General features: G+C 34.2%; 3 protein-coding genes across 11 annotated transcripts in view; 1 reads left to right on the top strand and 2 right to left on the bottom strand.

The window, feature by feature from the left end:
* LOC115236767 (thyroid receptor-interacting protein 11-like) overlaps positions 1 to 5,010 on the bottom strand; it is a 21,633-nt gene extending 16,623 nt beyond the window's left edge. Inside the window, exons 1-3 of one of the 2 annotated variants that reach the window (XM_029809439.1) lie at positions 4,711 to 5,010; positions 3,858 to 3,937; positions 2,631 to 2,705 (exon numbers count right to left, since the gene is read on the bottom strand). In XM_029809439.1, the coding sequence (XP_029665299.1) occupies positions 2,631 to 2,705; positions 3,858 to 3,937; positions 4,711 to 4,813 (258 nt within the window). In that variant the 5' untranslated portion in view covers positions 4,814 to 5,010. The remainder of the gene's footprint in view (positions 1 to 2,630; positions 2,706 to 3,857; positions 3,938 to 4,710) is intronic. The other variant, XM_029809438.1, reaches the window with a different exon arrangement.
* The window catches only part of LOC115236770 (band 4.1-like protein 4), a 20,868-nt gene extending 1,423 nt beyond the window's left edge, over positions 1 to 19,445 (top strand). The window contains exons 1-16 of one of the 8 annotated variants that reach the window (XM_029809445.1): positions 6,575 to 7,140; positions 8,140 to 8,421; positions 9,021 to 9,251; positions 12,153 to 12,257; positions 12,436 to 12,575; positions 13,690 to 13,787; positions 14,582 to 14,702; positions 14,823 to 14,910; positions 14,993 to 15,109; positions 15,417 to 15,920; positions 16,177 to 16,388; positions 16,755 to 16,833; positions 16,901 to 16,986; positions 17,230 to 17,385; positions 18,216 to 18,489; positions 18,997 to 19,445. In XM_029809445.1, coding sequence (XP_029665305.1) covers positions 9,138 to 9,251; positions 12,153 to 12,257; positions 12,436 to 12,575; positions 13,690 to 13,787; positions 14,582 to 14,702; positions 14,823 to 14,910; positions 14,993 to 15,109; positions 15,417 to 15,920; positions 16,177 to 16,388; positions 16,755 to 16,833; positions 16,901 to 16,986; positions 17,230 to 17,385; positions 18,216 to 18,489; positions 18,997 to 19,107 — 2,205 coding nt within the window. In that variant the 5' untranslated portion in view covers positions 6,575 to 7,140; positions 8,140 to 8,421; positions 9,021 to 9,137 and the 3' untranslated portion in view covers positions 19,108 to 19,445. Of the gene's footprint in view, positions 1 to 6,574; positions 7,141 to 8,139; positions 8,422 to 9,020; positions 9,252 to 12,152; positions 12,258 to 12,435; positions 12,576 to 13,072; positions 13,605 to 13,689; positions 13,788 to 14,581; positions 14,703 to 14,822; positions 14,911 to 14,992; positions 15,110 to 15,416; positions 15,921 to 16,176; positions 16,389 to 16,754; positions 16,834 to 16,900; positions 16,987 to 17,229; positions 17,386 to 18,215; positions 18,490 to 18,996 lie in introns of those variants that run through there. The other 7 variants (XM_029809443.1, XM_029809444.1, XM_029809442.1 and 4 more) reach the window with 7 other exon arrangements.
* On the bottom strand, positions 19,175 to 20,670 carry LOC115236776 (signal recognition particle 9 kDa protein). The gene is made up of 3 exons (XM_029809461.1): positions 20,428 to 20,670; positions 19,827 to 19,895; positions 19,175 to 19,723 (listed from the first exon to the last, which is right to left on the bottom strand). The coding sequence occupies exons 1-3, from the start codon at positions 20,497 to 20,499 to the stop codon at positions 19,628 to 19,630; spliced, it is 237 nt and encodes a 78-aa protein (XP_029665321.1). The 5' UTR covers positions 20,500 to 20,670; the 3' UTR covers positions 19,175 to 19,627.
* Between the last annotated feature and the right edge of the window lie 43 nt (positions 20,671 to 20,713).

The following is a 20,713-nucleotide window of genomic DNA, read 5'->3' on the forward strand; positions in this document are numbered from 1 at the left end:
GAAAACTGAGCAACCCCAGCCCGCGTCGCTCTTATCATACTTTAGAGTGTTATCGGCGACAGAGTGAAACTGTGGGGTAGCACGAAACTACTAACCAAGATCGATAGATTGAACCAATTTACGGACCGTTATCGTATCATAGGATTCGCATACGCGATCTGATGTTAAAATCTTTCGAACCGATTACGTACAATGCGTAAAGTTTAGAGAACAATTTTTTATATCTTGAACAATATATATCCTGAAATATTCAACTTTCGCGCAAGCCCGTTCAATCTTCAATCTATATTTATAGCCACGCGATTGAGAATGATGAGAGCGCATTTTATTTTAATAGTATATAATTTTTGGGTATCTCACGTGCAGTATCTCATTTTATAATTTATCATATAATAATACCTGTGTCGAGAACATATTTTATATTACCAAAAAAAACAAAAAAAAAAAAAAAAAAAAAAAAAAAAAAATTTTTATCTTTTTCGTCTTCAGCGAAGCGCATGACATAGTTATACAACTCTTTCGTTATTTTTTCCCAATTAAAATATTCTCTCACAATATACGAAAGAACAACTCTTAAAGCAATTAATTCTCGAGATGCTATGATTATTAATTAAGCACGAACCTGGCTAAAGCGGAAGCATATTACTCGGTACTATCTTCACAAGTTTATTTCAAACTCACGTGAAACCTCTTTCCGTTCTTTGGTCTTACTTTTTGCGATTTCTCCATTCTTGTTCTTGGCAATTAATCTCGAATTACCGTTAGCAGTACCATATTTTGAACAAAAGATGTCCATAGCATAAACGCTTCGTAGAATAAAATAAATTTATTGAAAAAAAAAAAAACGAAACGTGAAATTTCTATCCTTTAAACTTTAAACGATAAGCAATATATTAGATAACTTTCGATGCGTTAGTTACGATAGATTTCAAGGACTATAAAATCGCTGCACTTGCGTATACGTAACAACGCACGAACGATGAATCATCATCGTGTCCTTTTGCATCGTGTCGGCCTTACATTTTTTGCCTTTATGATCCGAAGGAATTAGAAAACTGGCATACATTTTTAGCGCCTATAGTTTTGGCGCATTATCAATTGCAAAACATATACAGGAGAGTTTTATTAATTTTGGCTCTGTTAATTATGATATTCTTTCGCACGTACATACTTTTGCATACACTAATAATATCGCGTCTCCTCTATGTCATAATAGAGAGATCGCGTGACCGGCACGCGGAACCGTCAACTACGTTCGCGTAAGCGTACGACATATTTTGCACTCTTTGTATAAGATTATATATAATAAATACAATAAATATGATACACGCATTTGTATTGAAAAAAATAAATATTTGAAAAAGAAAAAAGAATGGTTGCTGATTTATCTGAAAGAAAAAGTCGTGTGAGAAATTCTTTCCTCGAAGAAATTTCTGACACATTCCACGACAAGTGAGACCGATCCTTTGTTGATCCAAGATATATAATAAAGTGTAAGAACACGAACAGTGCGTTGCCTTATCTTTCGTTCTAGACTAACGCAGTATATACATTCTACACAATGAAAGCTTGAGACATAAAACATAAAATTTCAAACAATGTGTTTAGGTCAACGAAAAACGGTGTACATATTCTGAATATAATCCCTTTTTTCATAAATATCTTTAATTGTAATTATATAAATTATTACGTATACTCTCATATATACAATAAATTGATATATGTATTTTTTTTCGTCGAGCTCAAAGTCCCCCTCTTTCTCTTTTGATCTCTATCGAAATATCTTATTTTTATTTTCGATTGTCACAAATAGACATTAAGCCAATTGTGTGTGTGTGTGTATGTGTGTGTGTGAAGGATATAATAAAAAAATATAAAACTATTGCTACTCTCTATAATGAAACTACTACATAAAACTAGTACACGAAACAAAAGTCCCTTATCTAAACGCTGATAAAAAATGACTTTTTTGCTACTATTATCGGTATCTGCTAGCTAATGCCAAACGGCAAGTTTTTGTTATCACAAGTGCGCTTTCGCGCACGCACGCACGCACGCACGCACGCACGCACGCATGTACGCATGTACGCACGCATGCATATCACACGCACATACACACGCTTGCATTATCGTAGCGAGGTAATGAGTGATAGACAACTTTAAGACAATGGCTCGTTCTCGTTATTATTATAAAGTAATGATGTAATAATAAATTATCGTGGTGATATGAAACTTGGGTGTTTCAACTATTAACAAGGGAAGAGAACCCGAGAGAAGGTGAGCGTATGACGACGCTAACCGGTTTATAGGTCACGTAATCGCGAGCAGTTCTTACATTTAAAAAGGTGATAACCAATGCGTCGAACGTTCGTGAATAGCTACAGTTAAAATAGTTATATCTGTTTAAAAAAGGAACAAAACATGTGCTGTTTGTTGATTATTCTTAATTTTGTAACGAACATTTTGTATCGAATAATCGTTTAATTAGCGATTTAAAGAAATAACATGTATAATTTCAACTATAAATATTTTCATCTTTCTCACAAACCATGTCCGACGCAAATAATAAGCATTCTTTTTTCTATAGTAATTGTAATAAAAATTATTTAAAATGCAGAATTTTGACTCACCGATTCTTTGTACTTTGCGTTCATCTCAATGACAGCACTCTGCAACTCGGTATTTTGTCGGCGCAGGAGAGAAATCTATAAATAAAAATGATTTTTATATTAATTATTACAAAATCAAAGTATATCTATAAGATTGTATTAAAACTATATAGCAATCGGCATGCTAATTTCTTTTCGTTCATTTCTTATATGCGCACATGTTACAATAACAATTTTAGCAAATATGATTGACAATAAATGACAAGCACGAATAAATAAAAATTTATCGAAAATAAGAGAACCAACTTCTTTAAAGTATACCAATAAAAATTATATAAATTTTGAATAATAAATTAATTAATATACTTTTGATTTTTACAAAAGAGGAAAGGAGAGAAGAGAGAGAAGAGAGAGAAGAGAGAAAGAGAGAGATTGTATCAGATGGCAGAAACTGTATTAATGTTTAATTTATGATTAAGCGTTTATAATAGAAAAAAATTTTTGTCCAATCTTAGATGTAAAAAAATACTGTCGAGAATTGAATTTGGGCTTTTAAAGTAATCGAGCATCTCCGGCTTAAATATTAGGAAGCACAATCAGAAGGAAGTCCGGTGGTACGTCGTGGATACAGGGACGTACGATGCGCGTTTACATTTGCCGCTCTTATCTTACGTTTGCATTGCGATAACAGTCCCCACTTTTCGATCCTCGATGTGTTATCTTCTGTGACCCCTAGGTACCTCCAAAACCCTCCATCCTCCTCTTCCCCCATCTCCCCCCTCCCCTCTTCTCCCTCCTCTTGACTGTCGTCATGGTAAAGGTGTTTCGTCACATAGATATATGGGTAGGTAGATATAGGTAAAGATAGGTATACGAAATGTTTCACCTCTCTCTCTCTCTCTCTCTCGATACTTTTTGACAAAGAAAAATTTTGTTGACATTTTTTTGACATTAATTAGTCAAGATTGGTTTTTCTGTATCCTTTAAGACTGATATTTTTTACAATATCTATATATATCACTGTTTCTAACGAAATTTAAGATTTCAGATCGTATCATATATATTAACGGATAAGAGATGAATGTGTTTGCTTTACATTCACGATTATCAGGGAATGTGACATCTGTTAAAATAATTTCTAATCGCATTGCAACCCTTCTCTTTTAGCAGACTATATTAGAAATCTGTACATGTGCGTGTATATATGTATATTACGATTATTAATTTATAATATATACATGCACTCACCTCCGCATCTTTTGAATTGAGAAGATCTTGCAGTTGATTGCATCTTTCGTTCGCTTCGTTTAAAGCTTTTGATCGTTCATCTGAAAATAAATAGCCATAAAACCGTTATTATTAATTGATAAAATTTTATATATTATACTAATTATTGCTAGAGTATCTGTACAAGTATTTCCAAAACTTGATAGTATTACTAACTTGAGCTTATATAAAGAGTAAAATGAGAAAAAAATTATTACAACCATAAATATTACAGTAATTTTTCTATAAATTCTGTTCCATAAGAGATACAAGATTTTATCCACATAATTAGAAATAATAAATGTAGAATAAGATTATAATAAATAATCGCAAAGTTTAAGTTTAAAGCAAGAGCATATTCAATGTAGATAAAAAAGTATAAAATAATGTACAAATAAATAATAAGAATTAATATTGTTTGCCGCTCTCGAATTTATTAAAACTCGATACAATGCTGATTTAAAAGATACGCAAATTGTCGATCGAGACTTTAAGTCTACAAATATCTTGACACGTTGTCGATATTACAATACGATATAATAATTATGATAATTACAAGAGAGAAAGAAATAAGTTTTTTAAACTTTGATTTACGATTGTATAAACTATTTGAATTACTGCCGGTAAATAAGTTCCCAAATGAGAATCCAATGGTAACAAACCGCCGGTTAGGATATCCGTTTTTCGATCGGTAAATTAGAAACGTCATTTGACAATCATAACCTGCCTCTCGACATCTCGACTGCATTATGTATATAGCTATGCGCTAACGAAAATGCCGACATCCTAAATTGATTGTAAATTTTAGTACATTTATTTTCAATATGTTTATTACCTATTTCCTCAACGATACCATCGGATAAAACGTCTTTCGTGAAATTCGTAATTTGTCCCTTTAAATTAGATAGACTGGATAGGCTATCTCCGAACCAGGCCATTTCACGTGTTAGCAATCAATGTTGCTCGTATAATTACAATACAAGTATACAGCCAATTATCACTGATGATGATCATCGTAGCTATCACACATTGCGATGATAAACTTAGCGACTACACGAATTACAAAAACATGCCAACACGTACCACGTAGTAATCTGTGCAAAATATACATATATTATTATAACTCCGTGACATGGTCGGAAATGTTGCGCGAAAAGTTACTAGATTTTATATAGTTTTCTTTCCGAAATCATTCACATTTGAAATGTGTTTGTTTCGGGTTTCGTTCACTTATATATATTATGTCTTTCATGTTCGAAAAAACCTATTTAGACAAATTTGCATAGCCACATATGAAATATAAAATGCACATATGAGAGAAATATAATCGATCAATTTTGATAGTGGAAAAACGATATAGGATATCGAGATATATCGATATATGATTATTTTCTTTACATTAGAACTTCTTTATTTTTCTTCATACATGCATTATATGCGATTATACTCTAGTTTATCTGGATAAATTTAAAAATTACTCGCAAGATTATTTGTGTAATGCTATTAAAATCCTGAAATTTTAAATTGTTTATAAAATCGCGGTAAACGCCCGATATCGATCGATGTTTATATCGATATCAAAAGTTCTCTTTATTACCGCGAATCGATATACTGTTATCGCGCGTATATAACTGATTTTTATATAATTTATGTTCTAAAATATATATCGATATGTATAGTATAATTTTGTTATAACTTATCCCATACAGCGCAGAACGTTGCTGCAACGTTCATTTAAGAAAGAAGAAGAACTCTCCGCGCCACGATTGCACACACATACATACGTTGGAAAGGTGGCTTATGACGTAATTTTTATTCGCAGCATAGGAGATTGTATTTAGATGACAGCGCAATAACTCGGTTTGTTGCTTCGTCATGGTTTTTTCTTTCCTTTTTTTACCTTTATTATCACTACTTCTTTCTCTCTGTCCATGACTCGTAGTACGATCGTTACTCGCAGCTCGCAGCCACTATAAATTGCCATGAACCATAGACGTATAAAAATACCTAGATAAGGTACCAACAATAACCTGGGTGTGCATCGAGCTCGGAACATTACCCACCAATCACAAGTATATATAGCCGAACCGAATCTACCCAAAAGGAAGCGAATCAGGAATAAGATCGATGCTTTTCGACAGCTAATATCCGTATTTTCATATGTCTATGGTCTATGGTTCATGATAATTTATTGCTGCGAGTAGCGGTCGTACCCTTGTACTATGAGTCATGGACAGAGGGAAATATAAGTAATAAAAAATAAAGATAAAAAAAGAAACATGACGAAGCAACGAACAAGTCATTGTGCTGTCATCTAATTACAATCTCTCATGCCGCAAATAAAATTTACATCATAAAGCATCTTTCCAACGTACCTGTTATCGATTTGAGGTAATAAAGAAAATTATTTTTCGATATCGAGCAATTAACATCGACCGATATCGAGCGTTTACTGACTTTATAAACAATCAATTTAAAATTTAAGGATTTTAATTGCATAACACAAATATCTTTAGCAACATTTGCGAGTGATTTTAAGATCTATCCAAACTAGTATACTTATCCTACCTTCTACCTTATCTTACCTTACCTTGCCTCATCCTGCCTCGTCTCACCTCGTCTCGCCTCGCCTCGCCTCGCCCTCGCCTCGCCTCGCCCTCGCCTCGCTTAGTCTCGCCTCGTCTCTCGTCTCTCGTCTCGTTTCGTACCGCGTTCTGCGTTCGCGTTCGCGTCGCGTCTGTCGAATCGCGCCAATACAAGTTGAAAATTCGCGTCCGTCGTCCATCCGCGATGTGATGCGCTCCACGCGTTGAAATCTTTGAAATTGTCAATCGTAAACTTCTCTCTCTACTTTACAGTGGTTACGATTGCGCGGGTGTGTGCCGCAGCTACATTCAGGCATTATAGCTTCGAGCTATCTATCACTCTGAAGATATCCTATGATCATCGATAAAATATCTGACATGTTTCGGTACACGCGAGACAGCGAACTTGGTCGATCTCGCCTGGAATACCTCGCATGTATATGTATTACAGAGTGAAACGTAAGAAGAGACTCGCCGGTCGTTTCACGAATGACAAGTGCGCGTTATATACGCTAACAAAGTTCAACAAAATATACAAAACGGTATATCGCTCCGAATTCTGAATTTTGCTACCGGAAGTGCCGCAAGTGTCGAAAGTGTCGAAAAGTACTTGAAAGTGCCGGAAGTCTTGAGCGATACTGTCGAGGTCGCGACAATTTGGAACGTAAATCGTAACGTAGGTACGTACGATACATGGAATTTTTTTACTTTTCCTTTTGCGTAACGCTAATTATTTCATGCTATTTTATTTTATCGCCATATATATATATAGAATAAATGAAAATATTTTCAAGTTAGTTTTTGTACTTTTTATACACGCGCATATATAACCTCTCCATTGTTGTAGTATATTGCAAATCGAAATGAATCTCAAAACTAAATTATCTTATAAATTAGATTAGATTATAACACAATATAATGTGTGTGTATTATGCGCGCGTGTATGTTTATTATAAACGTTTGTTGCGTTTCAACATTATAGACTCGATAAAATAACTGTGAAATATATATTTAAAAATATAGTTATATTCAATATTCAAATATATATTTAATTCGTTTCTTGAAATAATTTTAATTAGAAAATCATTATTGACATCAACCACTATATCGCTATCTTTTTTTCAGGTATAAGCAAAACAAAAACGAAAATACACATATGCAAATGAAATTTTCAGATTCGATGCATACATTCGCGCACTTTATATATAATAAATCGCTCATTAAAAAAGAAAGGGAGAAAGAATCGAAAAATCACTCGACTATATTTCTAATCTTGGACATTAACGATATAATGACAATAATGAGCATCGTGCAAATTTCTATGCAAATATCCGCGTTAGTGGCAATCGAAACAAGTATTAAAAGAAAGGAGATAAGATGAGAAAAGTATGCTAAAAAGGATAAAAAAGAGATATCGTCAACGATCGTTGATACCACTCGCACAAGTATTTTATCAAATATCAACGTATATTGAAAATATATTAGAAATCTTTTTTACGAGATAAAAAACGAACGAACACGCGAAATGATACCGTCATGTCGGATCACTCGGACAACATTGGCTTTTTTGCTTTTTTGCTTCCCCCCCCCCTTCATTAGAACGATGTTCCCGTTAGTCGTAAATTGCCAATGTGTCGATCAGTTTCTCTATTATTTTTTCTATGTCAAATGCAATTGAGATTCTGGATTCGAAACCTGTTCCACACACGGACTACACTCCCGCTCGTTCTCCGAGTTCAATGGCATTCGCCACTTGGGCCACAGACATTGTACAGACATTTTTCTCAAGCGACGCATACGCGAGGACAAAAGGTGTACTTGAATTCTCACTCTGTCTGGCGGCAATGCTACATTTGCGAATATAACGATTTGAAAGATTCCTCTCTCCGCGTGATAAGAATATTTCTTCTATACAACGAGAATAAGAACTTGGCGAAGCTTTGCCAAAATTTCTCGATCAGGTATTTATATTTTTTCAATTCAAAATCATTTTCACAAGACGTCTCGTATTATTAACGCATAACGGTTAAAACGATCGAAATCAAAATTAGCAGGCATATTTCGTAACTTTTTAACACATCTATTGTAACTATAAAGCATCTTTTTACAGCTACTTACGCATACGTTAAAAAGTTATAAATCAGACCTGCTACTGTGACTTTGCTGGTTAGCCTATGTCTATTACAGATTGTTTGATTCAAGCGGGAACCATGTATAAAGTAACGGTAGAAGCGGATACCAAGCAAGTCGATTACCGCTATACATATTTATGACAGTTTGATATTCTTCACCTGTCATGGAATTAACGCCGTGCGGAAAATCATTTCGGGACTCTAGACTCGCGATCGCAATTTTGATGACAGAGTTTATTTTCACAACCCTTTGCCCCCATCTTCTTGTGCACGATTTTTCCATCGATAAATGTCTGGTTGACATTGCGTGTTGTGACAACTGTTATTGTTAATACACTTTTGTTAGTAACAGCGGTATTATACGTATAAAGAGTGTGTGACTTCGGTAACAAGGAATAAAGAGAAACGCACAGAATAATTTTTTGCAGCGATTAACAATAAAAACGTCGCAATGTAATCTCAGGATGAGCGCAAACGCATCGAGCGGATAAACGTGCGCGAGCCAGGCAATAGGGATACAAAGGGATCGAGGAAGGAGGAAAGCGATGGTGGTGGAGTGGCTATGCCCTGGACTCAGGCCGACCAGGAGCAACAGGCCTCGTCTTTTACACTGTAAAGTGATACTTCTGGACGAGCACGAATTGTTACAAGACGTCTTGGTAAGTTTGGCCAAATCCATTGGTCTCTTTTATTTTTCGCAAAATCCAGTTCCAATAGAATAGAAATTCATATGAACGGCGCCGTATCATCCTACCGTAATTCTCGTACGTCATATTAGCCAAGTTATAATTTAGCGGATTAATAGCATTTTCTTTCCCAGCTCGTTTCTAGATGGTTGTTTCGGTACCGGACTATATACTCGTGCCCGGCGGCTATGGTGGGTTATGGTCGACTGTGCGGTTTCGCATGAGAGAAGGCGCGTACATATCTCTTAGAGGGGGTACACCCGGAGAATTCCTTTCGTCTTCTTCTCTGTTATTAGACGATATGCCAAAATTGGCGGTGGGCCACCGTAGACAACGCCGCCTTACCTCCTCCGCATTGCCGATGGCCAAGCCGCACACTAATTCCCGCGTCTTTTCAACCTACCTACCCGTTCTCTTTTTCTCTCTCTCTCTTTTTTTCTTCCTCTCGGAATCACTCTCGCGTTGCGCGCTCTCTTTCTCCATCCTCTCCGCTTCTCTCTCATCGTCCGACTCATTTTGTCGATTAACATTCCGAACCTGTATAAGAACGTATAATTCTTCATTGTATGTGTCTATATGTACAACGTAAGCCTCTATGCCTCTAAGTCGAAATTCAGTCGAGCGTTAAACACGAGATTATGTATTCGCAAAGAAGGAAATCCACCTTCTCACTTTCTTTCCCCCTTTTCTCTCTCTCATTATTTTTTAACTTTTACACAATATTATTCTGAAAGACCTGTAAAACTTGTAAAAGGTAATCATTAATCATTACAGAAACACTAATATGCCCTAATGGAATAAAAAATAATGTACAAGAAAGAATCATCGTATTAAAGATAGTATTAAAGATATAATCGAGAAATGCAAGAAAAGAAATGATCGTTGATGATTACAAGTGCGATATTTGTAGGCAATATCTTGCCACCGCAGTATTGAAATCCGTATTTTCTCAGATTTATACCGTCAGTCTCGTAGAACCAGTCTCTCGTAATTGCAGTGTAACAGCGCGAAAGAATGACTATGCGTCAAGATAGTGCGACCGGATAAACGAGTAACTCTTTTCCAGTAGAATCTCTCCGATATACCTACATCTTTCTGTACATCATTTTATTTTGCAACGGTGCAATTTCAATATATAAAATTGCCGTAAAGCATTGAGCCTGCAACCGCGTACGGAGTATAATAGTTTGAGAGTGAACACCGATCACAATTATTGTTTAAGAAAAGAGCGAATCCAGATATCTCGATACACATTTGCTGGACATATGCGATACGAATTAAGACAATCAAACTTTCTACAAATTGTCAACATTATATATACGATATATTATAAGATATTTTATTTGTATTCTTAGCAAAACGACTCGCTGAGCTGTATTAATCGGCGAGCGAGTAAAAGTAAAGCGAAAGTAAAAACGCGAAAACCAAAGAGAGACAAGCTACTCATTGGCATTCGAACTTTTTTGAATTTCCGCTTTAACGTTACCGCTTCATACCTTTCTGATTACCTCTGATTACCTCTTCTTCGCTTGACGTCCAATTACACAAATGGCGCTCAGCATCCGCTGCGGGCGATATTCACCAAAGTTTTTTTTCTTTTTCTTGCGTTGCTTCTACTTTTCACATTGATGTTACCATATCTAGTCACGATACCTAAAGGCAAGAACGAATCTCCGATAAAATATGAAGCAACGATGTTGGCTAGTTTCCGCCGCGAAGCTCACCAATCATTCTTTTCTTTCTTCGTATCCATTAGCCAAGGACGTTCTTTTTATTTTTCATAATAATATATATATATATATTTTCGCATATCCTCCTCTATCGTTGAAATGATATTTTCTGCTCTCTTTTTCATTTATACACTTTTAATCTGTTCATTTCTACATTTTTAATCATGAACGTCAAACTTTACGACCATATATGGCCCAGTGAACGATTCGTTCGAATTTTTCTCTCTCTTTCTCTCTCTCTCTCTCTCTCTCTTTAAAACTACCTTACAACAATCAGTCAATCCATGCTACGATACTTGGATTCCCACAACGAGCTATGGCCAGGAAAGATTAGAATGCCTAAATAAATGTTTAAATTATACCATGTATGAGAAATGAAAGAGAAATCATCTGAATAACCGATGGAAAAAGGAAAGAAGGAGAAAGAAAAAAAAAGGGAAGGATCGTTCGAAACACGCAAGTTGGAGATGATTACCCATCTCCTGAACCTATACTCGACTCTTCTAGGCCTTAGGCGAAAGAAAAAGGGCGAGATCTTTTATTCTCTTCTTTTCTTCCTCCACTTCTTCACCCGCTTCGACAATTTCTTGCTGTATTTTAAGTGTCTTTCGTTATATTACGTATATATTTTGTGTTCCCTTTCACTTATACATTGATTCGGCCCAAGTTTTATCGATTGCTTCGCTATATAAAATCTTTAGTTTCATATCATATATATGAGTCGAAGAGATAAATAGATAGAAAGATTGAGAAAAATTGATATAAAGAGAGAGAGAGAGAGAGAGAGAAATTAGTTTTATTATGCAAAATATTAACATTAAATTTATATTCTTTTCGCCACCATACCGATAACGCGCGTAAATCGCGAACAGACAAAGATAATAATATGGGTATAAAATTTAACGATATGAGCGTTTACCTAAAGATTCCGTTAGTTTTTCTCGGGGGAACAAACAACGCGTCACGGTTCGTAACACCAGTGGGAAACCGTCCCTCTCAATTTCAATCTTGCCGGTTCACTATAGTATAGTTAGTACATAGATGCTTCTCGCAAATATACAAAATCGAAGAAAATTTATTAATTTAATTATCGCTGTATATACGCGTTCAATTTTGATATAATAAATATATGTACGTTTTCCAGAGCTCGAACCTAGGTCAAGAACTGTTGGATAGAGTATTCAAGCATCTTAACTTACTGGAAACTTCTTATTTTGGATTACGCTATCTTGATCACGGAAATCAAACGGTAAGATATAATCTATTTAATTTCTACGTTATATAACAAATTGCTCTTAATAATCATGTAATTTAATGTCAAAGAACAGTATCAAGTTTTAGTGCATAATTGTTAAAATTGTTTAAATTTTAAATCATGATTTGTTACAAGTAATTACATAATATATTCGCGCGTTTTTCTTTTCTAGCAATGGCTCGATCAAAGCAAAAAGCTCGGTAAACAATTGAAGGTTCATAAAGGAGATCCTGGATCGGATGTTCACACTCTCTACTTTGGAGTTAAATTCTACGCGGCAGATCCGTGTAAACTCATTGAAGAGATTACCAGGTATATATCTTTATCTTTATTCGATAACGTATACGCTTCTATGTATGTTTGAATATATAATTCTTTTCAAAATCTCTTCCACGCAAAAGTATATCCTATAACGCAATTACTCATAATTTATATCATTTCTGTACAACTCATTGTTAAAATTCCTGGTTTTTCACTAATCTCATACATGTTTAATTATTACGTCGAAAGCAATAAATTTTTTTCTTATGAAATACATTGAAATAAATTAGTTTGTATGCTATTTATGTTCGATAATATAAATTGATAAATTATATCCTGAAAACCGTCTCTTTTCAGTTTGTCGATTAATAAATAATTGTAAATTTTGATCAATAATCAACATAAGATTTATTTTCGCTAAAAATATTGGATACATGCGGATTGATTGAGTTATATATGAGCTTATTAATGTAGGATAATAAAAAAAGTTTTCAGTATATTTTTTTTTTACTCATCCATATTATAAAAAACAAACTATTTATTTCAATGCAAGAAATAGATCCATACAGTTACTCGCTTCTGACATCATAATGTAATATGACTATTATCAGGAGGCTTAAAACCGATTAATAAATTTTTGTGCGTTTTTTCAAATAAAATTTCAATTGTTTAATCGTATATTTAAAATTTTTTTAAATAATGAGAGAAAAGAAGATTGAAAAATGTTGGTTTGAACGCGCACGATATAGTGTGGATAATATGCGGACAATCTTCATTCGATGTCACGCTCTTGTGAACGATTCTTTCACGCTTGATGTCTTCGAAGTTCTAGGAAATTCCAGGGACGTTACGTTGCGGACGCACGAGAATTCCACGTGCGTCGAATTTGTTGAAACGCGCCCGGCGTACATGCATACATATACGTATGTACGCGTGTCTCGTATCAGCTTTCGCGGCGTTATCTCGTACGCGTTCGTGTTTAATTCAATTTTAATATTAAATTCTCACATTTTCTATAACGAACAACGAAAGAAATTATCACATGAATAAAAATTATATTTTCCGTTTCAATGTGTCCCGGTATATATACATTCGATCCCATTTAAAATTTTCAAGACCTTTATTATAATAAAACGTATATCGTTTCTGTTGACTTGTCCTACAGATACCAGTTTTTCCTACAAATCAAGCAAGATATTCTACAGGGAAGACTGCCCGTATCCTTTGATTTAGTTGCGGAATTGGGAGCCTACGTTGTTCAATGTAAGATATATTCTATATCGAAAAAAATATATCCATCACAGACGCATGTTGCTTATTATTTCTTGTGCACACTGTGCGCTTAAACGTCGGTCGTCTAGTTTGTCTTATGAAGAAAACGAATAAAGCATTAAAATCATGCAAAAGGACAGACCGTTCGTAGAGAATATAGCGAATACGAAACTTGTGTACATATGCACTCTGTGTGTAGCAAGATACAGGTGAACGCGAGCAAACAGATACACGGACGGTGGTCCACACGTTAGTTATCTGATGGGGAGATTCAAAGTTGCACAGATAAAAAAAAGGAAAGGCAAACTAAAATACGCTCGTGTTTGCATCTCATCGCAGTCAAAAGAGACGAAATGAATATCCCTTCTTCCTATTCAACGATAATACGCGTATACTGCGAAAGGAGCATAGTATACGAAAAAGAACAGACGCAAATAGAAAATATGGGAAATATAGCAGGGTTTAAAAACCATTGAAAAGAGAGTGTTTCTCTTTTTCTCGTAATAACCATTATAACAATCAAATTATGCTTTTCACAATATTTTTACGATCATTTTCTATAGCTATATATATATTTCTCATAACAATAAACATAAACTGATTCTTTTTAAAAATCTATTGTTAATTTTGAACAAAACTTAAATCGATGTACATACGTTGTATAAGAAAATTGGAGAAGGAAGAAAAAGAAAAGAAACAGGAAGAGATACTATATAAATTCCTCATATACACGATAGAAATAATTTCTTTTTTATCCATCCCGCAATAATCGTCTATTCTTTCAGCGGAACTTGGTGATTATGATCCTAGACGACACTCGCCTGGATATGTCACGGAATTTCGGTTCCTCGCCAATCAAACTACGGAACTGGAGAATCGTATAGTAGAAATCCATAAAACTCTTATGTATGTTATGGTGTATCGTGTTGTTTAATAATTACATAAAAAGAGAGATTTCATCAATATAAAGCGTTATGAAAATATTAAAATGATTTAGATAAAATACATAATCATGATTTTTTTCAGAGGACAATTACCCTCGGCGGCAGAATTAAATTATCTGGATAAAGTAAAGTGGTTGGAAATGTATGGGGTAGATTTACATCCTGTGTTGGTGCGTAGGCGTATTGATAAGATCAACGCTGCGCGCGGTCACTAGTGTTAATTTCGCAACAACATATAATTTTTATTCGTAGGGCGAAGATAGCGTGGAATATTTTTTGGGCCTAACACCGAGCGGAATAATATTGCTACGCAACAAAACCAAAGTAGGAAATTACTATTGGCCTCGAATTAATAAAATCTACTATAAGGTATATAATTTATTACAATGTTGTTAGCTGGCTACAATTTTTTTTCTTCTTCCAGTTTAGTATAAATTTTTTAAATATTGTCTAGATTGTGAAAACAACACAGCGAAACGCTTATAAGAATGTAATATTATACAACCTCACTAAGCACTTTTCCACGATAAATTTTTTTCTTCCAGTTTAGTATAAATTTTTGAAATATTGTCTAGATTGTGAAAACAACACAGTGAAACGCTTAAGAATGTAATATTATACAACCTCACTAAGCACTTTTCCACGATAAATCGAAACAAGAATTACCAACTTCCAGGGTAGATATTTCATGCTGAGGGTGAGTGAAAAAAATTCCGAGGAAAGAACACACGGTTTCGAGACACCATCGAAAGGGGCCTGCCGTCATCTCTGGAAATGTTGCTTGGAGCATCAAGCTTTTTTCCGATTAATGGCAACCGGTCCACCGCCTCTGAGTCCGTATTCTCGTTTTCATTCATACAGTCCTCCGTCCACTTTGGAGAAACATACAGCTATTAGACGAAATCCACCTCCGTTTCAAAGAACTCCCAGTCGGAGAGCACAAAGACGAGTTGTGGAAGGTCAAGAAATGGTCGGATCATTCATCGAAACACCCGTCGCCGTAATCACGAATCCAGGTTGTAATTCATCCAGTGGTAATGTTCCGTGCAATACGCAAAGGCAGATGAACACCTCGAGTCCGAGAAGCACGAGAAGTGCACCGTGGACGCAGAGTCAACCCCGTGGTCTTTACACCTCGTCTAGTCCTCGCTCGGTTCGCTCCGCAGGAACGGCGCCGGCAGTTAGTTGATATATTATATTCTGCTTAACCCGTCGCAGAGATGATCGCTAATATTACTCACGCATATAGAAATGTATGAGCGTGCGCGTATATATATATATGATTGTAGTATATGTATATTATAATATATGGAAAAAAAATCGCTTCAACTCTGACGTTGACGGATCAAGTATATCTGTATTATATGTTATATTATAAAATTTCTAAATATACACACATTTGAATAATCTATTAAATATTGTTTCTCATAATGTAGCTCTTAAGTAGACTTCAACGTCGCAGCAGTTCGGTAGAGAGTCAAAGCTCAGGAGATAGTCATAGTCGCGGTGGTCACCGTAGAAGAAGTCATAGTCATAGTCACCGTCGACACAGTAGACATTCTGACTGCGAGTCTGAGCTCTCGAGATGTTCGGACACAAGATCCGGCCACCGGAAACATCGTAGAAAACACAGGAATTCCCGTTCCAGGTATTTTTAACTATTCTTAGTTACATTGCATTTTGTTCGCTCTCATCGCGATAATATCTCGTTCTCATAATTGTTTCTCAAAGTATGTATTCACCTTCTTGATAAATTCAAATCACGATCCCTTATAAGCATCAGGGTATAATTAAAGCAGTTTGATGATAATGAGTCTTCCCGTTCCCATCAACGATAGAGTTCATCGACCTTCGTTAACATCGAATTTACTTATTTTACATAAATTTCTTCACAAATAAAACTTCTTTTACAATAATTATTCCACGCTCCATACGATTATTCATATATCCTTCGCGATATAATAATTCGAATATCAAAAAATATTAATTCAATCTGACATGTTATTATTCACAGCAGACACGAATTGGTAGATTCGGAGCCACAATGGAGAGAAGCGCAAAAACGAAAAGGAGAAGGCGTGCAAAAAGCTATCGTAAGTATTCGGTCTTTATCGAAATTATTTTGTTTGTAATATTTAACTTTCAATTAATATATTATAGGTAAGTCATACAGAGCCTAGAAGAAGACATAGAAGCAGACATCGAAGTCCTTCCCAAAAACAGTCACTGCCGGATGAACTTCGAAAGTATACATACATACATAAAATTTTACGAATGTTACAATATCATAATTTCACAATATATTTGATACAGGGTGCAAAACAATTTATAGATTTTTTTCTACGCAAAATACAAACTGCAATTTGAGCTTACTAAACAAATTATATTCTTGCTATTCCATTTCTTTCCACTTTAATAAATTATAACAATTTATTGAAATATGCCGTGTAAAAGATATTAAAAATATGTATAACATATTCTTTTTGTAGACACTTGGAATTTGGCCTAGTCGATACTAGTGGGATGAGTGAGCAGCAACGTCGAGAGATATCCTACACGGTGGTACAGTCGCAGTCTGTACAACAATCTCCTCTACCATCTAACAATTCTCGATTGGACGACACAGATTCATCGTCCCTACCTAGGTACGATGATCTCAAGACGGCCTGCAACCTCCATAACCATCCTCCGCAATTGGAGGATGAAACTGGATCCGTAGTCATTGTTTAGTTATCTCCGATCTCTTTTTGCATGTATTTTTTATTTATTTCGAGCATGTGTATATTATCTACTTTAAGCATGCCCCTATTATTTATTTAAAGCATGATGAATCCTTAATAAATATGTAAAATTAACTGCTTGTCGCACTTGTTTATTTTTACATCCTAGCTGGCACTCATTCGCTTCTGGCTGTGTTCCGTGGAATTTCATAGGCGATGCGCGCCTTTCGTTCTGGGGTCGTAATAATTATTCGTGTGTGTGTTTTATTTCTCATTCATATATGGTATATATTATATGGTATGCGCCATGTATTTGTGTAATAAATATTGGTATCTGGGAGGATTGACGATGTCAATGTTCAAGATTCAGAACACTTTATGCTCCGAGTCTTTCTTATGACATTCCTCGATCCCATTTCGATTCCTACATGTCCCAGACGCATTTTGTGCATTTTCCATTGTGTCTCTTCAAATTTTCAAAAAATTACGCTTTAAAATGCGCCACAATGCGATTTACAAAGAAACAAATGGATTAATGGAATTCTGAATTTATATACATTAAATTTCATAATGCGTAAGAACAGCCAATGTATGTATATTAATTGTATGTACTCAAAAACAAAGAGAAAAAAAGAGAGACGCATTGATTTGAAAAAGTCAAATCTACGATCTATGGATCTGCTAATTGTTAAAACGACTAGATGAAAACGATCAAGTTAAAACGAGGTGACAGATTGTCAAGGATTCCCTTTCAGAACTATTGGATCCATTGGCAAAAGAGAAAGAAGAATCGTGCGGCATAATCATGATGGACGTGCTTATAATTTACTGTCCGCAACATCCAATCGAGTCGGGGCAAAATCTCCCGGAATTCGAAACGAATGTAACACCAAGAGGGATTTTTATTATACTCGTAACAACAGAGTGTCAATAGCGAATAATACAGACAGTGGACTCGGGGAGAGCACACCGCAGGACTTTTCAAGCTGCCGCTCGAGTTCTGCAGACAGCAATAAACCTATTCACATAGTATGTATTTTCTAATCTGTTTGTATCTTTTATCTATTATATTATTTATCATCTTTGCTAATACCCGTTTCAAAGTAGACAACAATCAAACAAAATGTGTTTTACTTTGTTCATATATAAATTAGGCATTTATGAATGCTAAACATTGAAAGAGTAAGCACAAATTGTTATTTTACATAATTTGTACTTGTTACTTTTAAAACAAAAATTTTTGATATTAATTCTTTATATAAATGATCTTATGAAAGAAAAAAACATTAAACATTTTTACAAATAAAAATGCATGATTTTTAGAGATCCCTACTTTCATCTTCTACTAATTTTATACAAATTTTGAATTACATTATAAAATATTATGATATCGGCATTAGAAAATCGTGCATATCCTTTCCAATGGTACAATTTTCGTATGCATGCTAGTAATTACATATATCTTTATTTTATAAATGTATGGAATTACACTATTTTCTAAATAGTAAATTAGTAAAACAGTTTTGTTTGGTATAGACACAAATGCAATTAGGGGGAGAGGTACTCTATGAACTGCCTTCAAATCAAGAAATCTACCCTCCTATTGATATTACTTTGGATGCTGTTCTTCAACCCATTATATCGTAAGTGCTTACTTTGTGCTTCTTTCTTATTCGATATTATCTCTGTGATCATTAAATCAAATTTCCATTTGTTTTAAATCTGGCTTTATTAATATCTAACAAATTAAGTACGAAATATAGTTATAATGTAATTTTTCGATAGATATCATAACGATATCGATAAATTTTTAAAAAATCAATATTTTAAGCATAAAGAGAGAGGAAAGTATCCTCTCTATACAGTATAGTTTTTCTATAGTATCGTTTCAAGTTTAATTTATAAATTCCATTGTTTCAGAACTTTAACGAGGAGGCAACGGAACCATCCACAATAATCACAAAACTTTAATACAAAATAAAGCAGTTTCACATTTATCATATGTTGTATATTTAAGAAAGTTTCGTACCTAAAACAGATTTAATATCTCTCCATGGACCGTGCAGTTGTTAAATCTTACGAAACGAGAGAAAAACTTTATTAAATAAAATTATGTTTTGATATATACTCAATGATCAACATATTTCTATACATAAGCCTTGCTTATTTAACTATCTTTCGATGCCATATGTCTCATGAGATTGCCTATAAATTTTTCCATTTTTTTTAAGTCTTGAGCTATTTCTGTTCTATATTGGAGACACTGCAAGCAAATTTAATTGCTAGTGTTAGTAACAATATTGTGCTCTTAATTAATTTAAGCTTATATTCTTATATCTCGTAAGATATGTTTGTAAATTACTTACCCGTCGATTGTCTGTTAATTTTAAACATAAAAGTCCTTTATTGTGACAATATTTCATTGTATACCGAGTCTGAAACAAGGTGAAAAAGAATAAGTTAATATAATGTACTATAAAGAAAATTATTAGATTTAACAACATTATTCAGATTTGCAGACAATGGTTTAATTTATTATATAAGTGGTATATATCATATAGTATTGTATAATATAGTAGTGTACTATCTTTTTTCCTTCTTTTGTTTGCAATTCTCACTACAAGATAAGCAATTAATAATGAAAGAAACGTTGAAATAATCTTAGGCAGTAAATATTTCGAGTTTATATAATAATACAAATACACACATAATTAATAATAAAAGCTCTCTAAAAGAGAGGATTGTTTGCATCTACTTTTCTTGATATTAATTATAGTTAATCCTTAATGTACAATTTACGGTAAATGATAATTTATTACAAATTCAATTCAGTTTATATTAATCTCAAATGGTAGAGATAATCTAATTGCGTGTTATTATTCTATATCGTATATCAAAATATACACGGTATCAAAAACGATATAACATGATGAACATATGATAATATATAACTGTAAAGAAACATACGTTTATCGGATCGTGTAGATATAACCTTTCAGCGCCTTTTTCGAATTCTTCCCATGAACTCAAATATGTCATTGTTATCACAACAATAAAAGAGTTATAATAGGTTATTTATACTCGAGAAAAGTGTACGCGCAAAAATCACTAATCTCTATATTTTAATAATTTCGATTCAAACAGGTAAAGGTAAAACACGTTATGAACTTTGACGTCTCTCGCAAAACGAACATACGTCAGATTGTCACGAATATATCAATGAAGATAGAGCGTCAAACTATCCTGAGGGTAA

Source organism: Formica exsecta, unplaced genomic scaffold (genome assembly GCF_003651465.1).
Source record: "Formica exsecta isolate Colony F162 unplaced genomic scaffold, ASM365146v1 scaffold26, whole genome shotgun sequence".
In the NCBI taxonomy this organism is placed as follows: domain Eukaryota; kingdom Metazoa; phylum Arthropoda; class Insecta; order Hymenoptera; family Formicidae; genus Formica; species Formica exsecta.

Coding starts and splice junctions, on each gene's coding strand:
- LOC115236776 (XM_029809461.1), bottom strand. CDS start 20,499: ATGACATATTTGAGTTCATGGGAAGAATTCGAAAAAGGCGCTGAAAGG. Junction 19,896..20,427: donor ATCTACACGATCCGATAAAC/GTATGTTTCTTT, acceptor ACCTTGTTTCAG/ACTCGGTATACAATGAAATA. Junction 19,724..19,826: donor AATTAACAGACAATCGACGG/GTAAGTAATTTA, acceptor ATTTGCTTGCAG/TGTCTCCAATATAGAACAGA.